Raw genomic sequence first — 11,116 nt, 5'->3', positions numbered from 1 at the left:
CAGACTTCGCAATATAGATATGTAGGTATACATTCTTTGCCTCAGCTCCCAGCCAACAAAAAAACACAGTCTTGATCTGCCAACCAACATAACAAGATTTAGTAATAGTAATTTATAATATGCGTATAAGTGAAACTCACAGGCGGTCAACAGGAACAGTTTGTATAAATTCAGATGTCTTAAAAAGTTAGAAGCCTTGTAGGCTGTAGGCAATAAGGTTGTTGACCCCTGAATACTTCGAACATACTTCAAAAGGTATTCCATTTCTTTGTTTAATGTACGCCAGCTCGTCGGCGAGTCCTTGATGAGTTTTTTTTCATGGATTGGTATATCTTTTGTTCCCCGTTGTGAGGAATAGGGTTGTTTTGTTGAGAGTCTTGGCCAGTGGGTTTTAGTGTATCAATTGAGTTAAAAGTCCTTCATTTTTAGACAGATAGTAGATTATTGCGGTTTATTCTTCGTTTTAGCATGTTGGATTCAACTTATATGTTTTACGACAATTTCAATCATTATTTTCTTTGGAAAAACTGGCTTTAGTAGATGGATGATGTTATATAGCGCCTAAATTCTATATGTGTATCTATCAGTAGAAAATTACAATATGTAAATGTCTGTTCTTGAAAATATTGTGTAGGTTTTTTTTTCAATTTCATGCACAGACTTGTAAAAATAAGTTGAATACGGTCATAAGCTTAGTCTAATAGTTTTATTTTCAAGAAAAAATAGTGTAGCGGTAATAATATGGGCGTTAATATGATAGAAGATTAATTATGATTAAATATTCACTTACTGGTGAAAGTTATTCTGATATATGCGTACTATTTGTTCCAGCTCTTAGCAGATTTTTTTTGTAGGAATTCAGTTGTTCGTGATATATGCAACAGAGTGTTTTTTTACTTCAGAAGTGTTGTAGTTTATTGATTTTCAAAGAATTAATTCCAGTAAAATAAATTCCTGCAATTTTTCACGTTTGATGGTGTACATTTTCTTATTTGTTTTGAACATTTTAATGGTATAAAAAGTAAGATCATCACAATAATCAATCATGGTTGATAAATTATATTAGGCTAATCTGAAAATATCACTTTGGAAGAACATAGCACAGCAATTAACGTTTAGATAATTTTAGAATCTCAGAACATTTTATCAAAAATTTTCCAAATCAAAAATATTGTTAGAATGGATTCTAAAAATCTTTTTGGATCTATTCGGTTTACTCGTGGGAACATAATGCTTCCAAACCTTTATAGTTCACTGTATCTAGACTGAGATTTAATAAGGACTTTTTTTTTCCTAGAGTACTTATAGAATCATGTGAATTAATAAAATATAGCTAAGAAAATTTCATTTGAAAACTAGGAGATCCTTGCACTTGTCAAAAGTGATTCCAGATCATATCCCTGCACCCACACTCCCAAACAATTTTTTTTGCAAGGATGCAGAGGTGACCTCGGTCCTAAAGCTCAATTTTATTTCTTTCATCCTTTTCTCTAATTTTCCTAACTATCTATTGACTACTAGGACGTGGCCGGCGCCGTTATTGATGTTTAAAGAGAGAGCATCAGTTTTGTTCATTGTGAATGTGCTGTCAATCCCAGACACCATTCTTTTGACCTCTGGACAAAGTTGATGGCCTCGGTCAATCACGGAGTAGCAACCATTGGCGATGTGGAATTCGTTCTACTGAGCCACGCCAGCGATCATGGAATTCGAAACGTTTCATCAAGATAAAGCTTTTAAAGAATATATACTGGATTAAAACCAAAATGTGTAAATTTTCCTTATTTGTAAAAGTAGTATGACAATTTATTAGTATTATTTCGGGTTCCATGATTTAAGGTGGATGTGAGTAGTCAATCAAGCTAAGCTAAGCTAAGCTAATAACTTTGGTTCCCGTCGGCAGATTTCTTTCAAAAACGGGTTTTCTTAAAGCCTAAACTTTGAAAAACATTTCATTCGAAGACTGCATATCGATAAGAGTTAAGACAAAAAAGTTATTGGAGTTCCAAAATGGGCTAACTTTTTTAACGGTGGTTTTCATCATTGCTAATGAGGCGTCATTAAGTTCGACCGCCCCGACTCATTTACAGTGATGAATACCATCCTTAAAAAAGTTAGCCCATTTTGGAAGTCCAATAACTTTTTTGTCTTAACTCTTATCGATATGCAGTCTTCGGCTGAAATGTTTTTCATAATTTAGGCTATAAGAAAACCCGTTTTTGAAAGAAATCGGCCGTAGGGAACCAAAGTTATTGATGAAAAACTGGTTTTTCATGTTTCTCCCGAACAAAATGTTTCAAAATCCCATACAAACTTCAGGCTCGTTGAGCGACCCCTTCCCGTGATCCGATCTGGCCCAAATTTGGCATGAGATCTTGTACTAGGCCTAGGATCAATTTTAGCCTGCAGCGCATAACATTTCACAGGTTTTGAATTTCCCATACAAATTTGGGGCAGTCTACTGAGCATGCCTTATCTATAAAACAATTGTCTTGATTGGTTCCGGCATAAGTTTTTATCTCAAACGATTACAACTCTCTTCAAAAAGTGCTCAGTTTTTTTTGCCGAAATGTAAAAAAATGCTTCAGGGAAATTCTATTTGCCTGACCTAGGATTTGGGTTCCTTTAAGTTTTTTTTCTGCTTCCGGTACGTCTTGAGCCCTAGTCGTTCTTTAGCACGCATCACATTAGACGTTGTGGTCCCGACTTTTCTTGCCACATCTCGAACGGAAGCCGATGGTTTCGGTTCTCTGGCATCCCTGACCCTTTTGTCGATAGCAGGACTTACAGGACCAGATTTTCGATTTTCGATCGAATTTGGCCAATTTTCTCAATGAGATACTGCTTGAGATAGTGCTTATAATTCCTAGAACAGTCTATATTGCTTTAAATTCAAACTTTCCCGCTGTTTGTGAGGAATTTTTTATTCATGTTTACCTAAATTGATTCAAAGACTTTACAAAAAAATCCTAAATTTTATCCGGAATATATCAAAGAAAATGCTGAGAATTATTTAAATTAAAAAAAAAATGAATAACTTGAAGAGAAACATTGAAAATCAATGGCAACGCAATTCATAAACCAGAGAATCTAGAATGCTCAAGTTATGACATATGAGGACATAAGTATGAGTATGTATAATGAAAAAATTATTGTTAGCTTTTTGATCATTATTGAAATATGCTTAGGGAGCATCCATAAATTACGTAACTCAAAAATGCCCTTTTTTACCCTATCCCCCAGGTATGTTACAAATTGTGACGCTTCGACATACCCCCCCTATGAAAATTACGTAACGCTGACAATTACCCCCCCCCCCTCATCTTTCCATGATTTTAAACACTGATTTTCGAAGGTAAAAAAATATAACATAATTTTTTTAACGTTCTTTAAAACGGAATAGTTATCCATCCAAATCGATTCTTTAGTACTCATTGATGATAACTCTCTGATAAAGTAAATTAATTGCCTTATTACGAGTTGCTCTGTGCTTGTTAACTGATGTTAGAACCCCTCGTTTCTGCTCGAATCCAGACCCCACCTAAAGTAGATAAAAACGAACGCCTGTGAGCGAATTGACATTTCTCTACGTCAGACCCGGAAATTGAAAATCATTGTCGCTTAAAATTGTATCGCGAGAAGTTTATTGAAATAGAAATCGGCATTTTTCCAAAGTTAAAACAGTTTAAAGTTGTTCCTCACATCTGTGGTTTTCAACTAGTTCACTAGCCAAGCTAGCAACGTAAGTTTTCATTAAATATTTAAAGCCTAAACACAGAAATTTATAGTTTTGTATAACGATATACAGGTACTGCGTGAAAACCAACGTGTCCGCGCACTTAATCGTAACAACGGGTAATCAGAAACTCAATTGTAAGTCGATTTCTTTCGGGGTCGTTCAGATACCACGTGGACAGAAAAATGAGATTTTTGTCCCCCTCCTCCCCCTCCGTGGACAAGCGTGGACATTCGACAAACCCCTACCCCCCCTTCCCGGATGTCCACGTGGACAGATTTGAAATTGTTTTTTTTTTCTAAATCTAATGTAACGGTTAGAAAACCTAACCTTTTGCCTTTTTGTTTAGAATATGGATATTTTTGAAAATAAACGAATAAGCATTCCCTGATATAAAATAATTTTAAAAATTTCAAATTTCTAAATTATCATATTTATCACTTGCTTTTAAGTGTCTACTAATTGTTTAAGCTTAAACTGAAACGCTTTGCAATTTAAAACTTTTCATTTAAAAATCTTAATATTTATTCACCTTTAGAAAATATTTTGGAAGTAAGTATGTCCACGTGGACATGACCCAAACCCCTACCCCCCTCTCCGTGGACAAGCGTGGACATTTTCATACATCCCCCCTCCCCCTAAGTTGTCCACGTGGTATGTGAACGGCCCCTTCTTATAAAATGAACCTTACTAACATTAATAAAATGTTACAGTTTGAGCTGTTAAAAATCTACGTGCTGCTACAAAAAGCGTTTTTTATTATACCGCTTCCGAACACTTCTCAAAAATTGACACATAACCTCAATTTGAGATGTCGAGTTGCGGAAAGTGCGACCGTCCGGACACCGACAGCATGGTTTCGTGTGACTCCTGCCAGGCATGGTTCCATTTCCAGTGCGTTGGAGTTTCCCCCGGTGTTGAACACAGAAGCTTCAAGTGTGATGCTTGCACCGGTAAAAAAGGAAAAAAGACTGGCACCGTGAAAAAGGTTGGCACAGCTACCAATTCCCAGTCTTCCAAACCAACAAAACCTGTCGAGGCAACAACAGCAGAATTAACTTCTTCCGAAAGCCGAAGTGTTTCTTCCGACGCTACTGTGCAATCCATAGCCAGTGAAGCTGCTACTGTCATTTCGCGGAATCTTCCGGAACCGAGCTACGAGCAGCAACTTCAACGATGATGGATGAAATGGAGATGCAAGAAAAGCGACTGAAGGAGGAAAGATTAATTCGGGAGAAACGCATGGAATTAGAGCGGATGCTGGAGGAAAAAAAGATATTGCAGGAACGGGAGCTGCAAGAAATGCAACTAGAGCAGGAGAAGAAGTTGCTCGAGCAAAAGTTGCAAGGCGACTTAGACTTCAGCAAACAACAACGAGCGCTGCGGGATAAATATGATCGAGCCCGAAGTGATTTGTTGCTGAACGACCAAGACGAGTTTGCCGCCGGTGATTGTGACAATAAAAGTGCCGAAAAAGTGCATGGTTGGCTGCTTGATCCACGTAATCGAGATCCATCGAAAAGTATTCCTTTCGATGAACAGCTACAACAAACGCCTAAATGTAGGCCAGATTCCAAGCGTTTGTCGCATAAAGTACCAGAAAATATCCGCCTGCCGGTAGGCAATCATTTGACTGTCGATGAAAACATGTTTTCGTCGAGAATTTTGCCAGAAGCTAACGATTCCGCTTCTGTTATTCAACAATTTAATCATCAACCAACCAAAACACAACTGTTGGCCCGCTCAGTTCTTGGACGCCCGTTACCCATCTTTAGTGGCCGAGCAGAGGAGTGGCCGCTATTCATAAGCTCGTTCATCAACTCAACAGAAGCTTGTGGGTTCAACGAACAGGAAAATCTGGTCAGGCTGCAAGAGTGCCTAAAGGGAGCTGCCCTAGAAACCGTTCGTAGCCGTTTGATGCTGCCTTCAGGAGTGAATAAGGTAATTGAAACTCTTCGAAAGTTCTTCGGACGTCCGGAACAGCTGATCCATAATCTCCTCGTAAAGGTTCGAAAATCTACTCCTCCTCGAGCGGACCGCCTGGAATCATTCATTCCTTTCGGGCTGGCGGTGCAAGAGCTCTGCGATCATCTCGAGGCCGCCCAGCTCCAGGATCATCTTGTGAATCCGGAACTACTACAGGAATTGGTCGAAAAATTACCAGCCGGTACCAAACGTGAATGGGTACAGTTTAAGCGAGCAGAACAGAAGGTGACACTGAAAACGTTTGCTGAGTTTACGTCGAACATAGCCAGTGAAGCCAATGAAGTTATTTTAGTGGTCGATCAGAAACCGTCTGATCCCAAATTCATCGATCGAGCCCGTAACAAAGAAAAGGGATTCATACATGCGCACAATGCGCACGAAACATCGAGCCTACAATCGCCGCCGGTGCCGTCGATCTGCCGCGTATGTAGGAAGGAGAACCATCGAGTCCGGAACTGCGAGGAATTCCGGAAGAAAACTTTGACCGAGCGTCTGAGATTGATGGAGCAGCTGAAGCTCTGTGACCGTTGTCTCAACGAGCATACTGGGTGGTGTCGATTTAAGATTACATGCAACATTGGTGCGTGTCGTCTGCATCATCACCCACTCGTCCACCGTAGGCAAGAATTTTCGACCCCACCGCCAGTTCCAGTTTTTTCTACACCTGCTCCCCCTACTGAGCGATTGAATGTCCATGTGGAGCGCAAGCCGTCTGTCATTTTGCGCATTATTCCCGTCACGTTGTTCAATGGTTCGCAGTCGGTGAAAACGTTGGCTTACCTGGACGAAGGCGCTTCTATGACGCTGATAGAAGAGAGCTTGGTTCGAGAGTTAAATGCGCGAGGAGTTTTTCATCCAATGACACTGCAATGGACTTCCAACATCGTACGCCAGGAAGCTTCATCACAATGTTTATCTTTGGCGATTTCGGGTGACAGTGGAAAGCGTTTCAAGCTACGTGACGCTCACACGGTGAAGAAAATGCATCTTCCGAAGCAAGCTGTAAAGTTTTCTGGAATCTCCAATCAACATCGACACCTGCAAGGAATATCTGTACCTGATCGAGCCGCCGACGAGCCAAGAATATTGATTGGGCTGAACAACATTTTCTTATTTGCGCCTTTGGAATCACGGACCGGAGCCCCACTATATCCTATTGCAGTTCGATCACATCTGGGATGGTCGATCTATGGACCCCTGAATCGATCGGGATCTGACATGTTCGTGGGATGTCACAATGAATACTCGAACCAAGACTTACACGATCAGATGCGGGAATATTTTTTTGCCGAGGAACCGAGCCTGCTAGTGAAGCACATACCGGAGTCAAAAGAGTTGGAACGAGCACGAGCAATTTTAGACCGAACCACTGTCTGGGTTGACGGTCGTTATGAATCAGGTTTGCTGTGGAGATCGGACGACATACAACTCCCGGATAGTTACGCAATGGCGCGCAAAAGGTGCGATGCTTTGGAACGACGTTTGAAGAACAACCCTCAACTAGATTTGGCAGTCCGCCAAAAAATCGATTCATATTTGGTGAAACAGTATGCGCATAAGGCAACTCCGCAAGAGTTGGCCTCAGCCACACCCGGGAGAATCTGGTTCCTTCCGTTAAACGTCGTTATTCATCCAAAAAAACCGGAGAAAATCAGATTAGTTTGGGACGCCGCTGCAAAGGTCCAAGGCGTGTCCCTGAATTCGATGCTACTTCCTGGTCCCGACCTTTTGACGTCTCTTCCTGCGGTGTTACAACGATTTCGCGAGCGTACGGTGGCATTTGGAGCCGACATACGCGAAATGTACCACCAAATTCGCGTGCAAGCTGCAGATCGACATGCGCAACGGTTTCTATTTCGTTCAGATCCGATCGCCGAGCCCGAAATCTACATAATGGACGTTTGCACCTTCGGATCTGCCTGCTCTCCAGCCGTGGCGCAGCATGTGAAACGGGTGAACGCGCACAGGTATGCGCAACAATTCCCGGAAGCAGTGGATTCTATCGACCGCCGACATTACGTCGATGACTATTTGGATTGTGCTAACACAGAAGACGAGGCGATTGTAAGAGCGAAGCAGATGCAGTACATTCATCATCAAGGTGGTTTTGAGCTGCATGGTTGGATATCGAACTCCAGTGAAGTATTACGAGCTTTGGGGGCGTTGCCCTCTGAGGAAGTTTCGCTGAGTGAGCCAAGCTCCAGCGGGACAGAACGCGTTCTTGGGATTATTTGGAAGCCGCAAGAAGATACATTTACCTTTTCGACTACTTTGAGAGAAAACCTGATCCCATATTTCTACAACGACAAGCGCCCTACGAAGCGCATCGCTCTCAGCGGGGTCATGAGTCTGTTTGACCCGCTGGGCTTCCTGTCACCTTTTACGGTGCATGGGAAACTACTTCTGCAGGAGCTGTGGCGCACCGGCTGCGATTGGGACGAGTGTATCGACGACGACAACTTTGCTAAGTGGCAAAGATTTACATCTTTGTTACCGGAAGTAGAAGCTGCCCGTATCCAGCGCTGCTATCTCCAGGGTGGCCCACCATCTTCTTACGAAACCTTGGAGCTACATACATTTGTCGATGCGTCGGAACAAGCGTTTGGCGCCGCATCATACTTTCGCATCGCAGTAGGAGAAGGCTACAAATGTTCGCTAATCATGTCCAAAACGAAAGTGTGTCCGCTGAAACAATTATCGATTCCAAGATGCGAGTTGTCTGCTGCTGTACTGGGTTCGCAGATGGCCCACAGTATCGAAGCTGAACATGATTTGAAGGTGACTAGAAGGGTGTTCTGGACAGATTCCAGGACCGTTTTATCGTGGATCCGGTCTGATCAGCGCAGGTATAAGCCATTTGTTGGGTTTCGAATCGGAACCATTCTTCAGAATACGAGAGTCGACGAGTGGCGCTGGGTTCCCACCAAGTTCAACATTGCGGATATCCTGACCAAGTGGAGCAACGAATCGTTTTTAGCACCCGATAGCTCTTGGTTCCTGGGGCCGAAGTTTTTGCATCGAGACGAAAGTGAATGGCCAGAACAGCCAGTTCTGACCCCGAATACGACACAGGAACTACGTACGTTCCTTTTGCACCATAGCTTCTCAACTGGCGAGCTACCAATCATCGATGTGAGGCGTATATCTAAATGGGCGATTTTGCTGCGAACATTATGTTGCGTGTTTCGATTCTTATCCAACTGTCATCGAAAGAAACTGGGCGAGCCTATCGAAACGGTCGAAACACCTGAGCACATCAAGAAGCTAGTCATGGTTCAGATCGAGAGTGTGAAAATCCCGTTGAAGCAGGAGGAGTTTGAGAAAGCCGAGAATTTGCTGTGGAAGATAGCGCAACGTGAAAATTACAACACTGAAATTGCAACGCTTCTGAATAATCAACGTCTACCGAAGGAGCAATGGTCTAGCATCGAAAAAAGTAGTTCCTTGTACCGGTTGGCACCCTTTCTCGACGAGTATGGTGTTCTCCGAGTCGACGGCAGAACCAGTGAAGCTTCGTTCGTTCCCTACGACACACGTTTTCCAATAATACTTCCCAGAGATCATGTTATTACGAATCATCTACTGAACTACTATCATCAACGGTTTGCTCATGCAAACAAAGAAACTATCTTCAACGAGTTGCGTCAACGTTTCCACGTGTCGAAGCTACGACCCAGCATCAAAGCAGTACAAAAACAGTGCCAGTGGTGCAAGGTCCAAAGAACGCGCCCAGGACCTGCAAGGATGGCACCGTTGCCGATCGAACGTCTCACACCATTCATCAAACCGTTCAGTTACGTGGGCATTGACTATTTCGGCCCCATTGATGTAGCAGTTGGGAGGAGATCAGAGAAGCGCTGGATCGTCCTTTTCACGTGCCTTTCCGTTCGAGCGATCCATTTAGAAGTAGCTTATCGCCTGAACGTCGACTCCTGTATCATGGCTATTCGGAGGTTCGTATTACGCCGAGGTCCTCCAATATCGTTCTACTTCGACAACGGTACGAATTTTCAAGCTGCTAGTAAAGAACTTCTGCAACAAATTCGCCGCATCGATCAATCCTGTGCAAATACTTTTACGAATGCTCGCACCCGCTGGAGCTTTAATCCACCGTCCGCCCCTCACATGGGGGGAATATGGGAGCGCATGGTGCGTTCCACGAAAGCGGCCATGGCTACCCTATCTTCTGGGAACCGTATGACGGATGAAATTCTTTTGACTGTGATCGCTGAAGCTGAGGAAATCGTGAACACTCGACCTCTTGTGTACTTGCCACAGGACTCTCAGGAGGCGGAAGCGCTGACTCCGAATAGTTTTATTCGGGGAACTTCATCTGGACAACTTGATCTCCCAATGGCACCTACAGATAAGGCCGATTCGCTGCGGAGTTTGTATCACCGTTCTCAATACATCGCCGACGAATTGTGGAAAAGATGGCTGAAGGAGTACCTGCCGTCGCTCAACATTCGAACCAAATGGCTGGAAGAGCACAAACCGCTGCAGAAAGGAGACCTGGTCTTCATTACGGATGACCTACATCGGAATAACTGGGTACGAGGGATGGTAGACGAGGTAATCCAGGGTAAGGATGGTCACGTGCGTCAGGCGCTGGTGCGTACTTCTTCCAAGGTGATTCGACGACCAGTAACCAAACTCGCGGTTATTGAGGTAGGTTCTTCAGGTAAATCTGACCGAGAAGCTAGTTCCGGACAAGGTTTACGGGCCGGGGAAGTGTTAGAACCCCTCGTTTCTGCTCGAATCCAGACCCCACCTAAAGTAGATAAAAACGAACGCCTGTGAGCGAATTGACATTTCTCTACGTCAGACCCGGAAATTGAAAATCATTGTCGCTTAAAATTGTATCGCGAGAAGTTTATTGAAATAGAAATCGGCATTTTTCCAAAGTTAAAACAGTTTAAAGTTGTTCCTCACATCTGTGGTTTTCAACTAGTTCACTAGCCATGCTAGCAACGTAAGTTTTCATTAAATATTTAAAGCCTAAACACAGAAATTTATAGTTTTGTATAACGATATACAGGTACTGCGTGAAAACCAACGTGTCCGCGCACTTAATCGTAACAACGGGTAATCAGAAACTCAATTGTAAGTCGATTTCTTTCTTATAAAATGAACCTTACTAACATTAATAAAATGTTACAGTTTGAGCTGTTAAAAATCTACGTGCTGCTACAAAAAGCGTTTTTTATTATACCGCTTCCGAACAACTGATGATCTATCTTGATTCCTTAATTTTGTTCAAGCAGCATAACTTGTTATGCAAAATATACTCCATTTGGTAATATCCGTCGGAATAATCAAAATAGCTGATCGGAATAATCAAAATCAATTGAGAAAAAATAGTAAAATTTCCATCTTAAGGATGGATTGAGTTCT

The 11,116-nt window shown here is 42.5% G+C and overlaps 1 protein-coding gene across 1 annotated transcript; it reads left to right on the top strand.

The window, feature by feature from the left end:
- Positions 1 to 4,517: 4,517 nt before the first annotated feature.
- On the top strand, positions 4,518 to 10,522 carry LOC129752929 (uncharacterized). The gene is made up of 2 exons (XM_055748719.1): positions 4,518 to 5,677; positions 5,744 to 10,522. Exons 1-2 carry the CDS (start codon positions 4,913 to 4,915, stop codon positions 10,520 to 10,522), a joined length of 5,544 nt encoding a protein of 1,847 aa, XP_055604694.1. The 5' UTR covers positions 4,518 to 4,912.
- Positions 10,523 to 11,116: the final 594 nt, after the last annotated feature.

This window comes from Uranotaenia lowii, chromosome 3 (genome assembly GCF_029784155.1).
Source record: "Uranotaenia lowii strain MFRU-FL chromosome 3, ASM2978415v1, whole genome shotgun sequence".
Lineage (NCBI taxonomy): Eukaryota > Metazoa > Arthropoda > Insecta > Diptera > Culicidae > Uranotaenia > Uranotaenia lowii.
This window is presented reverse-complemented; position numbering and strand designations above follow the sequence as displayed.

What these genes read in the sequence shown, in the direction of transcription:
- LOC129752929 (XM_055748719.1), top strand. Translation starts at nt 4,913, where the DNA reads ATGATGGATGAAATGGAGATGCAAGAAAAGCGACTGAAGGAGGAAAGA. An exon ending in TGCCTTCAGGAGTGAATAAG is followed by an intron (nt 5,678 to 5,743) that starts GTAATTGAAACT and finishes CTCCTCGTAAAG; the next exon opens with GTTCGAAAATCTACTCCTCC.